Genomic DNA, 21,768 nt, shown 5'->3' on the forward strand with positions numbered 1-21,768 from the left:
ATGTATCCAGCTTTGTTAGGGAATGTGTCATTGGGCTATAGAAATTTGGCTCTACAAACCGTTTGAAAGCCCTGATAATACACTGAGACAAAAAATGATATTTTTTTTCTGATATGAACAAAAATTCAGAACGTTGCCTGAGAATTAATTATTTTATGAGAAAATTTCAGTAAGAAGGAACCGTTTCAGTTGTCAATACTATCCCTTGCTGTCACATAGTCTAGTTCAACAGTCCGCCAGTTATGTACCAAAGGTCCAGTGCAGTTCCCAAACTTAGCATTTAAGATCTGTGATAAAATCCACAAAATTACAATTTTCACATTATCAAAAGGAAGAGAAAGAAAAAAGGCAAAGCATATCTCAGGCATTGGTGATATGCTGCACTAGGAAAGTAGTTACTAGAGAGAATTAATGGATAATTGTGTGATACTGGAAAAAAAAAAAATCCTTCCTGGTACTTTCCAGTCTAAACTGGAGAAAGCAAAGGGCAACCAGCTCTACATTGACTCATTCTCTGGCAATCAGTTTAACACTGACTATCTGAGAAAAACACAGGAAGTAGACAAGTCCCAGGATTTGCAAGGAAGATGAGGGAAAAAATATGACACACCAAACTATGCCTCATGGAAAGAGGGGTGGAGTTAGGGAATTCTTTTATTTTTTTTCTCTCTTCCATTCTTGGCTTGATGTTTTTTAATTGTAGAATGCAGAGTCCATTTTGGTGAAATTAGCTTTTATTTTTTTTTTTTAAACTTGTATAATACTGAACTTTAGTATTGTGCCTTTACTGGGCCATCACATTGATTTCTGGAGGTTGCTTCCACAAATAACATTACTTCTAATATCATAGAATCATAGAATATCCTGAGTTGGAAGGGACCCTTAAGGATCATCAAGTCCAACTCTTGACACCGCACAGGTCTACCCAAAAGTTCAGACCATGTGACTAAGTGCACAGTCCAATCTCTTCTTAAATTCAGGCAGGCTCAGCGAGAATATTCTTTAGTAAATAGATTGTTTAGCACCTTTTAGTATATGGAGGAGCATATGAGTTTTTATCAGGATACCTTGTAAGTAAGGCATGACCTTTGTGTTGTGTGTACCTGTTTCTGATTTTATGTTTTAACAATTGGAAATTTGCTAATTTCTTTAGTTCTTTAGCTGGTTTGCTTTACCTTTCAAGACTTTTCAAACCACATAACTAAATTTTCCCCCAAATCTTTTTTTTTTTCCCATTCTAAACAAGTTAAAATTTGAAGAAAAAAAAAAAACTCATCTTGAATATGGAAACTAAATTAATTGTGAACTAATTACTGTGTCTAGAAGCTTAGGAATAGCTTGATATTCACTGAAGTTTTCATTCTATATTCTCACCTTAACTCTTGTAAGTGATCTAAAAAGTTTGTGGTAAGCATAGGAAAACAGCTAAATTAAATTTTGAACTTTTCCAGGAAATGCAAAAGTAGCTTATCCAAGTGACTTGGGCATAACTTGTGATAATTTTTTATTCCAATAGGGAGCAGACTGTGTTTTAAATCAAAATAAGTAAGTTGGGGATACAAAAAATTATGAATATATATGACACTGTATACTGCATTTCAAAAATGTAAAAATTAGCCCTTTTCATGGTTCTTTGTATGGTTATTTTTTTAACCTATGCCAGACCCTCATGTAGATAGCCTTGCTAGTTTTAGGATTTAGTATTCAGAAATTCAAATTCAGAAAAGGTACCAGTTTTCAAACTTTTAGAACTTCTGAAAAGTTGGATGTTTAATCATTGCCTGCCACATAGAAATGTTTTATGTGTGTTTTACATTAAAATTTCAGTAGTAAAGCTTCATTTTAAGAGATTTTTTTAATTGATCAATATAAGTATATACTGATGATATATAGTTGTGTTGTTTTAACGTGAAGAAAAATACACTATTGAAAATGAAGTAGGAAAAAGTTTTTTTTGTTTGTTTTCAGTTAATGTTTGTTGCCACTGTGACTTTCAATTGTTTTACACTTAACTAATACAGTCCGCATATTTTACAGATGAAAGCCCCAAAGCTGATAAACCCAAAGTAGATGAGGAATGTGATGAAAATGAAGAAGATAAAGACTATCACAGGAGTGACCCACAGATTGCTATCTGCCTTGACTGTTTACGCAACAATGGGCAGTCGGGAGATAATGTAGTAAAAGTGAGTAGTAAAAACAATCTGTGTTGTTATTGTTGGAAGAATAGCAGGAACCAAATCATTCTGTAACAATTAGCAATAAATTTTAATAAGAGATCGTTAGGGGGTGGGGTTGCCCTTTATGTGAGGGAGCAATTAGAGTGTACCCAGCTCCAGCTGGGGGAGAGTGAAGGACAAGTGGAGAACTTGATGGTAAGAATTGAGGGGTGGGCTGGTATGGGAGACACGGGTCCGGTCTTGTTCAACATCTTTATCGACAACCGTGATGAGGGAATAGTGTCTGCCCTCAGCAAGTACGCCGATGACACAAAGCTGGGAGGAGTGGCTGACAGGCCTGAAGGCTGTGCTGCCATTCAGCGAGACCTGGACTGGCTGGAGAGATGGGCAGGAAGAAACCAAATGAGATTTAATAAGAGCAAGTGTAGAGTCCTGCACCTGGGAAGGAACAACCTGAAGTATCAGTACAGGCTGGGGGACGACCTCCTGGAGAGGAGCTCTGAGGAGAAGGACCTGGGGGTCCTGGTGGATGACAGGTTGACCATGAGCCAGCACTGTGCCTTTGTGGCCAAGAGGGCTAATGGGATCCTGGCGTGCATTAAAAGGAGTGTGGCCAGCAGGTCAAGGGAGGTGATCCTCCCCCTCTACTCTGCCCTGGTCAGACCTCACCTGGAGTACTGTGTCCAGTTCTGGGCTCCCCAGTACAAGAAAGACAGGGATCTCCTGGAAAGTCCAGCGGAGGGCCACAAAGATGATACGGGACCTGGGGCATCTTCCTTATGAGGAAAGGCTGAGAGAACTGGGTCTGTTCAGCCTGGAGAAGAGAAGACTGAGAGGGGATCTATTCAGTGTATATAAATACCTGAGGGGTGGAGGACAGAAGGATGTAGCCAACCTCTTCTCAGTGGTTTGTGGGGATAGGACAAGGGGCAGTGGCTGCAAGTTAGAGCACAGGAAGTTCCGCACTGACATGCGAAAGAACTTCTTCAGGGTGAGGGTGATGGAGCATTGGAACCGGCTGCTCAGGGAGGTTGTGGAGTCTTCTTCTCTGGAGATATTCAAGGCCTGTCTGGACGCCTACCTGGGCAGCCTGCTCTGAGGAACCTGCTTTGGCAGGGGCGTTGGACCCGATGATCTTTTGAGGTCTCTTCCAACCCCTACAGTTCTGTGATTCTGTGATTGTTGATAACCTGTCTCCACTTCTACATTCATTTAGTCCTTTTGTTTGAGACAATTCAGTGCATTTCAGAATTAAAAAAAAAAAAGTTTTCTTGTTTATCTTTTTGGTAGATTATACCAAAAAGCATCGATGGTAGATATTACGGATAGATTATAGATAGGTATGTATTACCCAGCAGATTACAGAATACCACACAAATATTAAAAAAAGTTAGCTGTAGGTGAGCTACCTCACGCTTTCAGGATTGTTGTCAGCATAAATCATGTTGTCAGCATTGAATGACTGGGATCCAAATCTTCTTTCAAAGTGAACAGAAATGAACCTATGGTGCTATTATGGATTAAAAGACTGCAGTAAAATATTTTTGTTCAACCAGTAATCATTACTTACAGCTAGCTCTTCTTGACAAAAGATTGCTTACATGCTATTTAATGAAGAACAAGAATGCGTAATTCCATAATTTCTAACATGCTTTTTCTGTTTTGTTGTTGCTTTAGGGTTTAATGAAGAAATTTATCCGCTGTTCCACTCGAGTGACTGTGGGAACTATTAAAAAGTTTCTCAGCTTAAAATTAAAACTTCCAAGTTCTTACGAGGTACATTTGAAAGAACAATGCTTGTATTTTTATTGCATTGCAAAATATTAGATTTTTATGAAACTCAATCATATTTAAACTTGAGGAATATCTTTAAGTCTGAGTCACTAAGTACTATTCAATGTTCTAAGGTATATTTTCTGTCCTTAAATGGAAGTCCATGTTTTTATCACAATGGCTAAAACTTTCTAACCAAGAAACTCATACAGTTGTAATAATCTGAGAGATAAATTAGTTTAGGCATTTTTATGTGAAAATAAATGATCTCTCTTTTCATGTGGCTAATAAAAAAAAAAAAAGTTACTTAATGAACGTTTCAGCCAGTAGCTGTTGGGAAAAGGAGAGATCAACTAGACATACACCAAGTTATCCTTCAATTTCATTTTCTTTAGATATAAAAAACAATTCAGTCATTAGGAAGAAGTAACAAAAAATACCATTTGAATATTTGAATCTTTGAAGTTGTATGTGTGTGTGTATAAATATATATACACACACACCTTCTCTGGATTTACATGGAATTTCATGGAGAGAGGGGTGGGTTGCAGAGTTATAAACCTGAGTTTAGCATGTTATTATGATGTGCTAACTAGCCATTTTGTTGTTATTTGGTTTTGTTTTACATTAATTTAATCTCACTCTGACACCTTAAAGTCCTGTGTTATGTGGTATCTGCTTACTGCAAAATTTTAACATTTAAAATTTTTTTCCTCTTAAAAGTAGGAAAGCATTTATGGCTATAGTAATGAAAAAATAGCCATAGATTTTCACTGAAAGGTAAACTTAAGATGCTATGGTACAGTTTAAATCAGTCATCTTTAACAGTAAGATAAACAGCTTTTTGTATTATGCCTTTAGTCCTCAAGTTAATGAGGAATCATGTCTTTATACTGAGAAATGCATTTACCATGGAATTTACCATTATTTTTAAACTACATTTTTAAAGTTAATTCATAACTTATTTTAAAAAGCTGACAATTACAGTACTTCAGTTTTGTAAGTTTGGGTTTGAAAGAGTATTGCAGAATACCTTCACTGTGCAACACAAAAGGCTTTCTCTTCAAAGAGACTGTGTGGCATTGATAAGTATAGGAAACATCTACTAGTGATTTTCTACCTAGTTTAGTAGGTTTTCTTCTATCAACATTTTCATTTAAAATGTAAAAGTGAAAAAAATAAATTGGAATACTAGTGTACAAAATAGCACATTGTCAGAATGTTGGATTTATTAAGATTTGATACATATTCCTGATAAAATTATTATATAATAATAGAAGTTCTGGGATTAATTTTCAGAGGTTCTCTTAAGAGTTTATTCAGTCATGAAAATGTTGCATAAGTTTGTCTTACTGTTTGTTCTGTTGTATTTTAAGCTGGATGTACTATGCAATGGAGAAATCATGGGGAAGGATCATACTATGGAATTCATCTATATGACAAGATGGAGACTAAGAGGCGAAAACGTAAATGCTGTTACATTATTAATAGATGATGTTTTGGTGTATTTATTGTACAGAGCATACATACTTTTATAGCTTGACACAGAATATATACCATGACCCTTCAAAAGCTCTGAATTTAAAAATTGATTTTGCATGTCTTCTGGATTTCTTATTTTAAAAAGGATCTAGTGAGTGAAACTCTCTAGCAAGTATATTGTGTAGAATCTGAAACTTAAAATTAGCAGGTATACACAGTTTACATAGAAGTCCTGCTCATAGTTTTAAGTCATCTATCTGAAAACTCCAAGCACGTATTTTCTGCAAATTTCCTTCTAGTGACCTTTTACATCTCACTAGTTAAGGAATCTGCATCTGACAATTTTTTATTTAGAATTTGTTTTATTGAGTCAGTAATAAACCATAACACTGAAAAATTATGGGAGAAATCTAATTGATTTATGATTGCTTCTGTTAATGCTGAACCCATGTAATTTAGCGATGTTGTGTAACAAACACTAACATCCATGTAACACAGCTAGAGGTGTTTTTCTTCTTTTATGTGTATATTTTAGAATATTTGATTTATTAAACAACCTTTCTTTCAGGTCTGATATTGTTTGATTAAGTAGCTCTTACAATTACTTGTATACTAAGTTGTTTTTTTTATCAGAGGTCATACCTCCATTTCTTCTCTTTCAATATATATATTCATTTGTTTGTGTGTGGCTATTGATTGCTCTTCACTCCTTATTGCTTTATGCTATAAGCAGATTTGTTGCCTGTCACTACCAGTGGGGGCTATGTTGGAGCACAGCTAAAGTTATGCACTTAAGTTAATTTATTAATCTGTAGAAAATTCCAAACTTTCTATACTCTTTTTAAGCTTTCTAGTACTTGGAATTAAAATGCACTGGGACTTGAACAGAGAAGACAGAGGATTAAGCACACTGTGGAGTTAACGATTCAAGAGTCTCTTAAAGATTTACCTTAATCTGGAGGGGGAAAAAAAAAGAAAAAAGGGTGAAAAAAAATCATAGGAACTAAGGGTGTTAATGTGTGTAGGAAAGTATTTATTACATTTGAAAATAATATTGCACTGAAATTTGATGTTTACTGAAACCCCAAACTGTACCAGTAACACCCTAAGTACCATTTTTCTAGTGCTGCCTTGACACCAGTGGTATGTGTTTGCCTAGCCATTTTATATTTTAACACTCATTGTACTATTAGGAAACGCTGAAGCAACAACTTTAGTGATAACAGTTTTTTTTTCATGAAATGTAGTCCTGCGGACCATGCCTACAGATGGACCTTTGTCAGTTGCACTGGTTTGTAAGCAATGGTAATAGCCATCTCGACAAAAAGGACATTATTTGTACTGGCTTATGTTTTTCAAAAATCTCAGAACTACCATTTTAACCTTAAGTGAATATAAAAGTTGACAACTTTTGCTTAGATTTATAAGTCGGGTAAGGGTTCATCTTTTCCTTTATGTATTTTTAAATCATTCCCCTGAAGTCAGAGATGACAAACTAAAACCAGTAAAAATTACATTGTGCTGATGATAAATCTAGTAACATCTGGGCTTCTGATTTCGTTTTCCCTAACTTTGTTGGGTCTTGTTATAAAACAGAAGTTGCAATGGTAATTAATTAACGATCTCTTCTTTTGGATGAAGATCAAGTAAATCCATTATCTATGTCTTTGATACTATTCACTGTGAGCTTTTGCTGGCACACCTGTGGACCTTTCAAGAGGTAGCATAGTTAAGGGAAAAGATCAATTTATTCTTTAGAGAATTCTTTCTTGTTTTAAACAAGTAAATAAATTTTAAATTTTACATTTGAAAAATAAATAAGAAAAATTAAAAAGATAAATGTATATGTCCAGTTGTGGATGCCTCTTATCTGATCAGAAAATCATCTCCTTCGCAGTTTCGGTGTCAGAACTGCTCATCTTCGCAAGTCTGCTCACAGGATGGCACTTTTTATCAGGTAAGAGGCACTCACGACTGTACATATTACAGTCAGTAAGATCCTGTCAACACTACAGTTGTAATCCAAATTGTGGAGTTTTTATATCCTCTCACTGTAAAGTGTGCAAACACCATGAGCAAGGGCTATTTATATTCATTCAAAAATAGCTTTATGGAATTAATAAATATACTCCATTCAAATTATCAGATTTTATATGCTTAAAAGATTTTTAATTTCCATTAGGTCAATTATCTTGTTGCTTCATTCTGTAGTTGGAAATCGACATCAGTGTGGAAGTGTTATCTAACTTCATCTTTCTACATGTTATCTCATCCTTCTAACAAGTAGCATTGGGCAGTCACTAACAAAGGACCAAAACTGAAGAGTGAACCAAAAAAGACCACGCTGGTGTCGTATTTTTAAGGCACTTCATACGTTCTTTTTAATGGAGAAAAATAGTGTTTGTTGTTCGTTGTTTTTTTTTTTTCTGCTACTATATTCCTTTCATTTCTTTTCAAATTAGAAATGGAATAATGACTTATCTGTAGAATATAACGAACAATAAACCTCCAGTCTGCAAATTGAAGTTGATTCCTAGATTTCACTGATCAGCTTGGTGTTTTTTTCTCTGTATATCAATGTTTCAGTGTGCTCACTGAGCCTTTTGAATTGAATTGAATTAATTTCTTCTAAAAGTAACTTTGAAAGTCTGAAGTAATATTTTTACTTGAGGGGGGAAAAAAAAAGAATAAAGATAGCAGGTTGCTTCTGCTGTGGATGGGAGTGACCTGCTTTACAGTCATGTCTACCTCACTACCTATACTCGCTCCACCATATTGCATTTTATTTGTACAGTTGGTTTGTGTTTTTTTGTAACAGCGCTGGTTTACATGGCAAATTTTTCAGTGAGGTCTCTGCCTGTATGCACTTCCAATTAGAGTTGAGTACTTTAGATGCAATTTATATAATCCAAGTATTTGTTCTGAAGCATGAAGAACAAGTGAAATAGCATTTAAATAATGTGGTAGCCATATCCTAGCTGAGAAAATCAGACCAATTTCTTACACTATGAATACATTTGTTAATTACACATGGTGCTCCCTGTCTTCTCTACTAAATGCTCTTGCTACTGCTGAATACTTCTGGTTTTATGCTTTGATTTCTCTGCACTCCAGTTTTTAAATCCTCAGCAAGTATGTTCACATTTAGTTCTGCTGATCATTTCAGTACCCCAGCATGAAAACTTTAATCTGTATAGGTCTCTGCAGTGGTATCTTTCTGTTTTTGGTTTCTGAATTTTGTCTCTCTTGCGTTTGAAGGATGCAGTAAAATATTACTGGTTTTAATGGTAACTTCTGTAATAATTCTTGATTCTTCCAAATTTGCAATAAAAAAGACTTAAACTATCTATGCCCTATAGCAGAGGCTACTTAAGCCCATACAGTTGCTGAAACAATATTTTCTTCATTTTTATGCTATAGAAAATGATCAGTAAGTTAAGAGGAAAATGTCAGACTTAAATGAAATGCTGACAGAGCGAAAAAAATTAGATGTTAACAACTTCCAGCAACAAGCACTCAGATATTCTATGACACTTTCTGGAAGCCTACTCTTACCTCTTATACCACAACAGTTTTGTGTAATTAAGGGATTCAGATAGTTTATTTGCTAATTTTTCCCAGTAAGAACTAATAAAAATGTATTGCTGGATCTGAAGTTGAGGAGTTTGGATTTCAGGGAGGGGGAAAAGTAAGCCCTCATTTTTCAGAAAATCAGCTGACAGCAATTTGACCTGAGTTTATTTGTTGGTTTTTTTTGGTGGTGTGGTAGTGTGCTTTTTTTTTTTTTTTTAATACCAGAGGAATCTAGCTCCCATGAAAATCACACTGTATACATCATCTATAGATAGACCTTGTTTTACAAAGTATAAAATTTTAGGATTGTATCAGCAACGAAGACATAAGAGGATTTGAACATTCCAGTATGTGTCATAAAACATAAAAATCATGAAATACATAAAACTCAGATATAGGAATTTTATATTTATAACAAATAATTACAGTGTACTTTGAGATAAGATATAGATTTGAAATACAATAAAAATAATGGCATTAATTGTTGAAATGTATAGAATTATTTCATATATATTGCAATCAGTTTTATTTATATATATATGTCATAGGGATAAGCTCTGGCTATTCCTAAAGCAAACTTTAATTGCATTTTCTTAGTATTTTTTGTGAACTGTATCTTCATGTTATTCTTGTCTGTTGTTTTTCTCTTGCTTTTGTTTTTAGTCTTATCCTATGGTACTTCAGTATCGACCTAGAATTGACTTCGGTTAGACCAAAGGGCCAGATCCCACTGAGATGAATCCTGCACTATTTGTTTACCCATCGACAGATTGCACAATGAATGGATGTGCCTGGATTAGGGGGACACAACCAGATTTTCAGCATGCAAATAAGGACATTGTCTTTCTTAAAATTGTCAGTTGCATCTTTGTTGTTTCTATTAGAGCAAGCCAAGTGCCATTCTGCTACTGAAATGTGCATAAGATATTTGTGAATTTTACAAGTGTGCTGCAAATCATAGCCAAAATCATGAAGTGTACAGTCAAGATTCAAAAACTATGGAATATTTTTGCTTGTGTGTTAGAAAATTTTTCTGGTCCTAATATTGATTACACTAGCAAAATGGCAAAGTGCTCATTCCATGTGGTGTTGCAGTTTCACACACTTACTATTTTACTGAATATTGTTGTTTAAATCATAGAGTACTGTACAAATAGCTAAGGATTATACCTTGAAGATATTTTGTATAGAAAATATATTTAGAAAAGTGGTGATTGTGCCACTACCTTTTTCTTGATAAGCTTCTCATGGGTCCAGGTATAGCTCGCTCATGAGTGTGCAAGAGTTCTTTTGTAGTGAATGAAGATTAATTACCCTTAACAAGAGATGTTTAACGTGATAATTGAAAAAAGTAATTTTAAATTGTCTAAATAGACTCTGCCAATATTGCTTAAAAGCATAGCAGCCTTTGTGATTGCACTTTTCTATGGCTACCCTAAAGATTGGAATATGGGATACAGCTATTTTTGGAAAATGGCTTCTGGTCAGGTTACATTTCTTCTAATAAAGCCTTCATAAAAAATAGGTTAAAATAATTTATCTATGAAACAAATTTCACTGTCGGGTTACAGCCAAGGCAAAATTTACACATAGTTATTGCACTTCATGGTAAGCACTTCCTTTTAAGATTGGGTGAAGGACATGTTAAGAAAAAATAACATAGCTTTAATTACATTATATATCTCTTGTGACTATCCGGGACTTAGAATTCATTGTAGAAATTTTTCACTAGTTGAAGTCACGTCATAAAACTATTTACATAAAATTAGAGGCAATGCAATACTGAAGATAAGCAGTCTGACCAAAATAATTGTTCAGATCATTGTTTTTTCCTAAGGTCTGGTAGTGCTGGATAGAAGAGTGATTGTTGCCTTAGGTATTGCAAGGAAAATTGTTGAAGTATAGAATGTTTATTGAGGTCTCTGGTAATGTCGCAGGGAGCATAGTAATGCATGTTTCCTGTAGTCTTCCATTGTCTTTGCTCTGCTTAAAAATCAAATGAGTTTTTTTACTTCAAATTCTGTGGAGATATCTGTAGTTCAGTACCTTTATATAATTTCTACTTCATACACACCTGCTAGTATTGTAGATAGCTATTTACTTTCCTATGCTTTTTGCATACAACAGAAAAGAACCAAATCAACTTTTCAGAAGCTAATCTAGTCGTACTTAGGACAAAGTGAAAATTCTATCTTTAAAACCTTGGGATCAGGTATAAAAGATAGATGCAAGGCTGTAACTGCTTTTTAAATGTATATTCATGTACTTTAGTATGTTTCTGTAGGAGAAGCATGTATGTTGTGGATTAAATCTGGCCCCCTTAGTGTTTGCAGGAGTTCTAACGTTGCTGACCTGAGGAATCCATACATAGTTAGGCTAAGTCCTGCCATTGCACTCCAAAGCCTGTATGAAACGCAGAAATAAAGATGCTGTCAGTAGCAATCTGTTTAGGAAACCTGCCATTGCAGGTCAAGGTTGCACATATTGTGCAGATGCCAGTGAACCTAGGGAAGCAAAATGTTCAGGAAGCTGCTGCTCCTTTCTGCAGGTATAACGTGCTGACTGGTACAGGCACTGCTTCGCCCACCCTATGGATGGAAACAGGGCCACGTGCTGGCTGCAGGAAGTGGTCATCTTTTTGTCCATACGGTGTATGATGTGCTGCTGCTTGACAGAAGCGAGAAGAGACTCAATATAGGGAGGGCACTGCTCCTTGGCAGAGAAAAAGTTCTTTGTGTGCATGGAGGTCCTCCTCATGGAGCAGCCTGTCAGATCAGAGCATGCATTCTAATTGCAAGTCATTGTTACCTTTAGTATATACAATTGTTTTATATGGTATAAATAAGATATTATTTGTAAATATTTACATGCACATGCAAATGACACCTTACAGTTTTTTATATATTTCACGTGTTTTTATACCAGAATTTTCACTGTAGATTCACCTAACATAAAATGGCTGTTTCAGTTTATCATGAAACAATACTACTCTTAAGCATAATTTCTGCTTGGTTTGGGGGACAATTTTTTTTTTTTCTGAAGAATTACTCTTGCTGTTTTGACAAGTTTGAACAGATTTGATGTGGAAAAAGAAAAAGAACAACGCGTTAATTGTAATCTATTTTCAGTTGTCTTACACAGAAGTTTTCATCCAGTGAGCAGGACCCTTGAAATTTGACTACTTTGTGATGTCTTCTGAATGACATCCCAATAGAAGATGTGATGTCTACCGACTGTCTGTATTCACAATTCAGAGAACCATGAATTTGTCTTGATCAAAATGAGATACTGTTAATTCATGGTATTTTTGCCTTCTGTAAACTAACTTAAAGCTAGTTTACAGAAGGCAAATCTTCATTTTAAGTATGGAAAATACAGACAGATATGATTTAATGTTCCCAGCTGAGAATTATGGCCTTAAACGCTTTTAAATGCATATAATCTAGCCAACTACCTACAATTTATGCATTTCTGATTTGATGGCACAGCGTCTGAGTGCTGTTCTACTTTAATAGTTTTTGTAGCAGTGAAGTGCCAGTGAAATACATATCTAAACTGGGCAGCTTGTATAACACAGGCATCGCCTTTTTTTTTACAGGAAAATTCTCTTCTGTATAGTACATATGTGCCATGTGTCTACAGATAGGCATATTTGATTCATTTGTGCCAATTAAAAATACCTGAACAACACAGGGATATGAGAATGCATGTACAGATTCATGTGTGCCAAAGATGGAGTAAGTGGAACAAGTAGTAAACGTTCTACTAGAACTGCACCATATTCCATCACAGAGCAGATTACTGTATACAGTGCACACTTTCTGAACATTTCCATGACACAGAGTCACCACTGCATGTTTGTAAAGAATAAAAGAAGTGTTGCTGCAACTGTTTTTCTTAGGCTTTCCCGTATTGTCAGTACCTAGCTGCAGAAGACCTAAAAAATTCGACACTACTACCTAACCTTGCTGTCTCTTATTTAGCACATTTGGTGCTATTTTTTTTTTCCTGAAAGAGAAAAATTCTCTGCTTTTGTTTTGAGTAACACATTAGTGAAAATTTTAATCAACTTTTCATTGGGCATAGCTGTATGCTGCATTTGTCTAGTAATGAACTAGCTAGAATTTACAAGTGAGATCCTATAAAATCTCAAACAGTATAGAATTCAATAATCAAGAAATGTATTTTCCATCATGCCTTGCTACAGTGCTCCTAGCTAAGGGCCTAGTCCTTGAAAACACATTTTTATTTGGATGAAATACCAAATAAGATTACTATGATAATCTTAAGTAACTCATCACTGCTGTACTTAACTGCTCACGAGTGCTTCTGGGATTTGGGTCCTAGCAGTATGCAACGCTCTAAGTATATTGGGCATACTCAGCTAGCTTGCAGCTATTATGCAAAAAATAATAATATATGAAATAAAAAAATATATATATGAAAAGTATTATTTTGACTTTACCGAAAATGTTATATAAAGTGCCTGATTAGTAATACAGAATATATTTTAAAACCATTATTTGCATTTGGCAGGGTAATATTTCCTTTTGTATCTTATCAATGGTCTTAATATTTTCAGCAAGAGTATTTCATAATTCTTCTGTATTGAGAAGCCTTCTTTCATGTGAAACAAGCAGAAAAATAAATGTTCTGTCAGTTTTTTTCAATTTCAAATTATCTGTCTCAGTAGAAACTATATGAAAAGAATACCTTTATAATTAAATTATTTTATTTTCTGTGTGAGGTGACCTTGAATTTTGAATCTTGATCTTTTTTCTCCTAGGCTCCAAAGATTTGACTCTACTTTTCTCTTCTGCAGTTATCAAAAACAGTCCCAGTATAACTGTAGGAGAAGAGATTATCACATTCCTTTTGGGCATAAGCTAGACTCTCTTCTCCACTGCAGACGAAGTGATGGTGTACAGTTCCCATCTCCTCCATTCTACGTGTAATTTTTAGGCATGGCTTTGTAAGAGAAGTAAAGAATTTCTTTGCTGCTTTCTAAAATAACAGAAAGTGCTAGTGTTTAATCTTTAATTGAACCAATCACTAAATTGTATTGTTCCTTTTGCTTGCAACAGAAGGAATAGTTTCCAGCTCTGCCAGGTACTACAGCTGGTAGAAATTCTGTAGAATAGACAATTGTTCAAAACCAATCTTAAGTCACAAAATAAACATACTGAGCCCTGTTTATAGAGGGGCTGCATAAAATACTGGTCAAAAACATAGAATAATCAAACTCATTTTTATTCTGGAAAAGACCCAAAGCAGTTAAGACATGTTCCTATCCACAGCAAGTATATAAACATTGTAGAGATGCTTAAATCAAGAGTGTGGTTCAATTTCTTCACTTAACATAGACAAGCTGAAAGCAAGTGTTGAAGAAAGCGAATAATTTAAAAGGTTAATTTGATAATTAATTTGCCTTTACAAAGGGACAATCCTGTAGGTACAGCCACTACTAAGATGGAAAAATGTGTGGCATGTCCCTTCACAGTTACAACCCCACAAGTCTTCTGGTCTTGTAGTATAAAAACAGTTTCATAGCTAAGACTGAACAGGATGGAGATTCTCTGAAGAGCCACTATTAAAAGAGTTTGCAGAAGAGAGCAAAGCAAAACAAACCTAGACTATGTGACAGACCTCCTTTTGCAGTACAGATACCAAATTGCTGATTGTTACGGCAGCACCTTTTTGGACAGAGAGCACACCTGAACTGAGTCCAGAAAAGCTCCACAGCGTCAGTTTTCTAGATCTGAGAGCCAGCAGGTGATACGCTGCATCTCCACTGCATGTCTTAGAACAAGTTAGAAGCAGGTGCCACCCTGACATTAAAAAAAGCTAATGCTCAATGCCAAAGAAATTCATGTTTTTTTTGGAATTAAGTTAGTCCTGGATTTCACCAAAATGTTCACAGTTCTGCATTTTGAATCCTTTATACCCAATTTGAATGAGATAATGCTTCCATGAGGTATTCAGCTAGAGAAGTTTGTTTGAGGAAGGATCACTGGAGCTTGTTCCAGGATAGATTCCAAGATTCAAGGAGTTTGATTCACGCTAAATGAAATGTGAAAAGCTTCTGATTGTCCAGCTACTAGTTTTATGATGTATGGGGAGTCTAGTCTTCAGACCTCAGTTGAAATGTCCTTTTGTAGGGATGTCCTCCAAAAGACTTGTAATATTTTTTCTTTGTAAGCAGATCTATCTGTTTATGTTTTGTTTTTCCAGTACTATACTGCCCGTAGATCAGGTAAAAACATCATATTTCAGAATAGGAAATCTATTAAGAGATTCTTCCATCCAAGTTATGTGATATACATCTTCTGAAGTTAGGTAGTTTTCTAACAGTTAAAAAGGATGTTGTTTTGTTCTCTAGCAAGCAGTTTAAATCCACGCAGTGCTGGTGTGTGGCAATGAAATGGAAGAACTCTGTAGGCTTTTGGAAAAGCTCAGGCTACCTTTTGTACCTGCACAGAACCAGAGAGCTGCTTCAGTAGACACAGGATGGAGGAGACGTTTTGGAATGAAAGGTGTCTACAAGTGGATTTTTTTTTCTAATCACATTAATTTTAGCCAAAGAGAGGCATTAGTTGGAATTTGCATGTTTATCTAAACCATACAATGTAGTTTTATTTGAAGTAATGTGTATTTTTAGAAAAAAAAAAATCTAATAAGGTTTAACAATGTGACAGATAACAGGGTGAGATGAACAGAAGTAGTTATTGTGCGTTTGCCTTTTTCGTGATTGTGAGTGGATGGCAAAATAAGGGTTAAGGGTCAGTTGCATCAGATAGAAGATGGCTGCAACAGTAAAACATTTGTGCTGCTGGTTAACATACTGAGGTTTGTGTTACAAATGAAGTTGTAATAAAGATGTTTATTATCAAAGTGAGAGGCACATATTTTATGATGGTATTCTACTCCTAAAATTGTGTTTTGTATTATAGCATGTTGAGTAAATAGACATTCTTGCTGTTGTCTCATGAATTTTGATGCAGTAAAATGAAACTTGCCCCCCTTTTTACTGAAAAATGTAACATAACTAATTGATTTTAAAATATTCTTTGTTGTCAGACACTTAGTTTGTTCACCAAAAAAAGTTTCCTTAAAAAGAGCAAATTATTTTTATGGATAATCTGATTGCCTAATAGTTCTAAAGGACTTATTTAATACCAAAGGTAAGCCACCCAGAAACTGACTTGGAATTAGGCACTGGAGTGCAGTGGTGGAGAGCTACGTCTGGAGCTGGTCCAGCAGAACTCCCTGGTGGTGACTGTGTCTGTCACCCACTCAAGGGGTCAGGCATACCTAGACGTTTCCAAAACAAACTAAAAAGTAAAAACGGGACTAAAGTTAATAGACCTAGAGTAACTCTCTGAGTATAGTTAACGTTCAAAAAGAGCACAAATGCTTGCATTACTGATGTGTCTGCTATACCTGGCCTGTGAACTAATCAAATACTTTGGTGTGCTGTCAATCCTGTAAACCTTCCAAAGCACAAAATATTCACCAAGCTACTTTTGGGTTTTCTAGTTGTAGTTCAGTGATATTTTGGAGGGTGGAAAGGACAGACTTGGAAGATAATGAGAAAATATTGTGTTTTACAGATTTTTATAGATATTTTTTTAGCAAATGGCATTGCTGTCCTCAACGTGAGACCATTAATTAGCAAGAAGTCAATTATTTTACTTGTGCAGTATAAAATACAATAAAGAAATCTAAATACCCTAACTTCCTTTTCCAGAATAGTGAATAACTAAACTGGAAAGTTATAGGGCAAGTTAATTATTTAGCTGACTGAAATATTTAATTCTAAAAACTTACCAGTAGTAGTATTTTTCTCAAATACGTGCTTCTTAAAATAAGCATGAAGCAGTGCATCATTTTTTCCCTTATTGCAGACTTAACTGTTGACAGGAAGGTTATTTTGCCTTTTTTGTTTTTTTGTTTTTAAATGCAGAGCCTGAATTGTTGGATGTTCCAGGCTCCTGAATAGATGCTATAGAGTTAGTCTCAATGGATTTTCTTTGGGATGGGGGCCTAAGTGTCCTTATATAAGCTGTGATCCAAGTTATGATAAGAAAGGAGCCTATGGTGAGCAGTAATAATGTTCTAATGCTTCCTTGCATTTGATCAGTAGCTATTGGTTTTTAATATAACAGCCCTCACAGTACTTAGGAGCTCATAGAACATATTGTGTTGTTATGTTGCTAATTTGTTTTAAAATATAAAATGTTTTAAGCTTTTTGTCAAAAGTGATAACATCATATTACAAATAAACCTTTTTGTGGTTGTAAAATTTAGCTTATAAATCATTCAAATTGAAGTGAAAAAACACAGGTCATTGTTAATGACAGTCTATCCTACTATTAAGAGTATATGTATTTTTGTAAAGGAAAAGCACTTGTAGATATTTAATCAGTCCAATATCTATCTATGTTAATGTTTTGGAAAAAAAACAAAAAACAAAATGCTGCTTAGAGAATCACTTACATATTTTTATTTGTTGTGCTCAGATGCATTTTCTGTTGATTTATGGAATGTTTATTCTGTGTGAAGCTGTGTAGTTAGTACAGCTGGGCTAAATGCATTTCTTACCTGAACTTAATGAAATGGATGTAACTCTGCTATCACATATTCTGTCCGATCAGAAACCTGTTGGCAAAACATAGATTGGTGGTGCTGTTTTTCATCTTTGATATTAGCTTCATCCTTCCTTAGATCATTTCTACTTCATAATAATTATAAAAATACTAGCAGATTTCTGTGGTGTTTGTGTTTTAATAGATGTTTGGGGGCATATGTGGTTATTCAGTTATATCTTCTTATACATATGAACATTTATATAAAACAGTGACAAAAATTTACAGATGATATTTAAAATGCGGTTTCCCCAGATGAAAAATGTGCCAGATTAGTCAAGTTTAATAATTTTCCTCCAAAGGAAACTACTGCCAGGTACATGCATGGAATTTGATTGCATCACTAAAGTTTGAGCATTTGTACAAATAGTGTACATTTTTTTTTTTTAATCCAGATTAACTCATTTCTTGTAACATTTTGAGGCAATTCAAAACCTCATCCTTAACTTTATTTTGACTCAATATAGTGGATTTACAGTTTCAAAAAAAAAAAAGATCAAAACAGATAATTTTATTGGAGTATTAGTGGAAACTGGTGACCACATTTGTTTGTAGTTATTGATGTACGGTCTAAATTTTATTTACTTGTTTCAGTGGGATTCTACAGGGTCTTCTCAGTGGTCAAAGTCTTCAGTGGAGTTACTTTGTGTAGTTCTCATTGTAGCTAAGACTCGAAATGGCCCAGAAGTCCCACTTCCTCACTGAAATTTCTTTCATGGTTGGCTTGTTCAACGTCTAACTCATATTGTTTAAATTTAATCTTATTATATTAACCTTCCTGTAAGTAAATAAATTTTGCAACATTCAATGTATACACTAGCAGTAGTTTCAGTGTTATGAACACAGCTGAGTAAATACTTGCAGAATTGTGAAATAAGGGGAGAATTTCACTTAAACTATGAATATTTGTCATGACAGTATCTTATTAATACGCATGCTTCACAAAGATCTGTGAATGATCAGTTTCTAATGTGTTTTATTATTTGAATATTGTACATATTTATAACTTTTGTTAAGAGCTGATTTACATATGGATTGGGGGTCAACATCTCAGGGTCCACAAAGTAGCATTTTGAAAACTTAAATCCATTTGAGCTATGAATGCAATACCAGTATTGCAGTCTTGTGTCGCCTGAAGAACCAAATACTTTGTGTTTCAAAGAGTTTAAACACATTGTAAATTTTATCTAGTTCTACCAAAGGAATGTTTTTTCATACATGCTGACATAATTAGAAACTGAGTTGTGGCCCTGGAAAAAATGAGATGCCTATAACTGAGTTAGCACTAGAGAGCAATTTAACAATTAGGTAAATGAAGTGCTGGCACTAATGTCTATTTTGGCAAAAAGCTGTGGTACTGCCTTTTGGTGCAGAGTGAAGTGTGTATGTTTGAAGATGCATCTACATTTGTAAACAAGGTTTATTTTAGAGCAGTAGCTCATGCAAACCCTGTAAATGGACCTATTTGAATCTTGTGTATTAAATATGATTGATATGTAGTATTTATAATTATGTAACTACTTGTAAGTTTCATTACCAGTGATGTTAAATGGAGTTCTTCATACTAATGTCAAGAATGTTCACAGCACCTTTATAACCACTGATAACAAATTGCAATTTGGTATGACCCATGTGCTGCAAGATGCCTCTAGCCCAGTTGGATTAATTTTATTAAAAAAATCTAGATGAGCAAGAAGTATAACTAATCTGCTTACTAGCACTGAATTGCTCCTTTCTCAAAGCAATAAATATATTCATGTTGTAACATCTGTTGTGCAGCCTACATTCGAGTTGTTTTGTTGCATTGTTTCTATATAATTTATTTTGTGCAATAAAAAAATCTCTGGTTTTATCTGACTTTTCTCTAATTTGTAATAATACTTCAATAAAAACCTTTGCTAGCCTTATGGCTCAGTCAGGGAAGTAAGTGTACTATCAACTCACAAAAACACAAAATTGAAAATGGAATGCAGAAATGTTTCACCTTATAGAAAAAGCAGAACGTACTTAAATAGCCTAACTTTGTTCTCATTAATGTCATAGGGAGCATTACCATTTTCATGGGTGCAAAGCCTGCCAAGCACTAAAGTTGACTGGATTTGGCACTCCATCTGCAAAATATATACACATACTGAGTTATTGAGAAGAAAAACAATGGAGGAAGAGATGCTATTCAGGAAAAGTCATGTTTTTTTATCTGAGATGTGAAATCTGTAATACCGCTGCATGAGAGCTGAGATGTTTCAGATTAGGAAATAATAGAAAGGATTGCTGATTAAAAAGATCTGAGACAATAGGCATTTTGCATCCTCTTGTAAAATTCTTCTAGCAGAAAGAAGATGATAACTTCCTGTGAACTCAAAACGTGAAGGTGTATATACTATTTTGCAATATGTACGTATGATTAAGTGAAACACGTTTTCCATGACTAGCTTAGATTTGTTAGCAATGCTGCAGTTTGCTGATATACAGGCAAAGAGCAGTTATGTGATGATATTTGCTGCTATGAGAGCCTGTGCAACAGGAGGAGTGCAGCTTATCTGGCTCTACTTTGAAGCTTTTTCTTGTTGAATATTTCATCTCCAAATATTCGGAATATGTTATTATATAAGTTTTGTATAAAGTCATACTCTATGGCCTTAAAAATAATAATTTCCCTTCTGTTAAATGTGTTCAATCAAGGAAAAAAAAAAAAAAGAAAAAAGGAAAAACTGCTTAATGCTTCTACAATACTTATGAAACAGAAATTCGTTGAATGGTACTTAGCTGCAAAATTCTGCTCCTAAGTAGGGAACAATGATTCTTCAAACAAAATTTCCGGGGGGGAGGGGGGGGAATAAAAAAAAAAAAAAAAGTGTTGCTGATTAAATTAAAGATTTACTTTGTTTCAGGCAGCTAAAAAAAGAATCATTACAGGAAAAACACGCAAAGGTCTAGTAACAAATGCATAATCAGTCATCAGTCCTGATTATGATTTATTGAAGGAGGAATCTGTAAGTCCTTCCTGGAGCCAGAGCTGCAGGTAGGTGGTATACAAACAGCTATTTACATTGGGGTGTAGCTTATGAATTTCCCTGTTAATAGAACTATGATTCAAATTGTTTTATATCCTGTTTCATTTTTTTATTATTATTATTCTAGAGGAGCATATGCTGTGCAACATCTATAGGCAAATTTATTTTTTTTTGGGGAGGGGGGAGAAAAGTGATTTAGTAATCTAGTTTTCATTAAAGAAACAGAAATTTGCTGGCAATCTGTAATATGAGCACCTCGTTCCAGTGGCAGACTTCCAACATCTTCATTTGGAAAGAAGACTGCTGCATTCATAATTCATAAAAGCATTGGCATCTATCCCATTAAACTAACACAGGAAGAGAAAACATACTCAAAAACATTCTGTCCATCTTTTCTAAACTATTCATAGGTGGAGTTCTGTCCTTTTCTGGACTACACAAAAAATACAGTAAGTACATTTATAGATATGAAAAATAATTACAATAATCAACCTATTGATAAAAAGTGCTGTGCTTAATACCAAGTATGGAGAAATTTTAAATTCCTTGAATTTAATTTTGTCCTCTGGTGACTGAAGATGCATAATGTGCGTGTGCCAGTGCCTCTGCAGACTTCCAGTCCTCTTGTCAGTAGCCTTTACAGATTTAAATGTTCTAGGACATCTGTAGACCTGGCAGACCTTGTTACTAGCCAGTATTCTTCCTTTATATTTTCTGATCATGTTCTTCTCAAAATAGTATAATTTGTGTTTTACTGCTTTCTAAAATATGTTTTATTCTAATGGTTCTCCCTCTAAAGTACTAAAAGTGATGCAGACAAAGAGAGTATCCTGTACGTTCATCTTTGTATCCTTATGCTGCACCCAACGTGAAGATTCCTGAACATCTGGAGAAGTGGTCTCAGGAAGTTCAGCATTGCTCCTGTGCTTTGCTGATTTATGATTTTTAAACCATCTTATTACACATGAAGAACTCTGAGCAGGAAAATGGCTTTGAACAGCTGATCGAATGGTATCTTCTGAGACAGATAATGCATGAACCATTTTAAGAAATAAATGATTTTCTTGTTATATGAGGGGCTACTTACCTAATTCCACAGGA

General features: G+C 34.7%; 1 protein-coding gene across 3 annotated transcripts in view; it reads left to right on the forward strand.

Moving 5' to 3' along the window:
• The window catches only part of PCGF5 (polycomb group ring finger 5), a 59,513-nt gene extending 43,390 nt beyond the window's left edge, over positions 1-16,123 (forward strand). For 2 of the 3 annotated variants that reach the window (XM_068687980.1, XM_068687979.1), the window contains exons 6-10: positions 2,038-2,186; positions 3,858-3,956; positions 5,330-5,419; positions 7,333-7,392; positions 9,672-16,123. In XM_068687980.1, coding sequence (XP_068544081.1) covers positions 2,038-2,186; positions 3,858-3,956; positions 5,330-5,419; positions 7,333-7,392; positions 9,672-9,719 — 446 coding nt within the window. In that variant the 3' untranslated portion in view covers positions 9,720-16,123. The remainder of the gene's footprint in view (positions 1-2,037; positions 2,187-3,857; positions 3,957-5,329; positions 5,420-7,332; positions 7,393-9,671) is intronic. The other variant, XM_068687981.1, reaches the window with a different exon arrangement.
• The last annotated feature ends 5,645 nt before the right edge of the window (positions 16,124-21,768 follow it).

This window comes from Anas acuta, chromosome 7, assembly GCF_963932015.1.
Source record: "Anas acuta chromosome 7, bAnaAcu1.1, whole genome shotgun sequence".
Classification (NCBI taxonomy): Eukaryota; Metazoa; Chordata; class Aves; order Anseriformes; family Anatidae; genus Anas; species Anas acuta.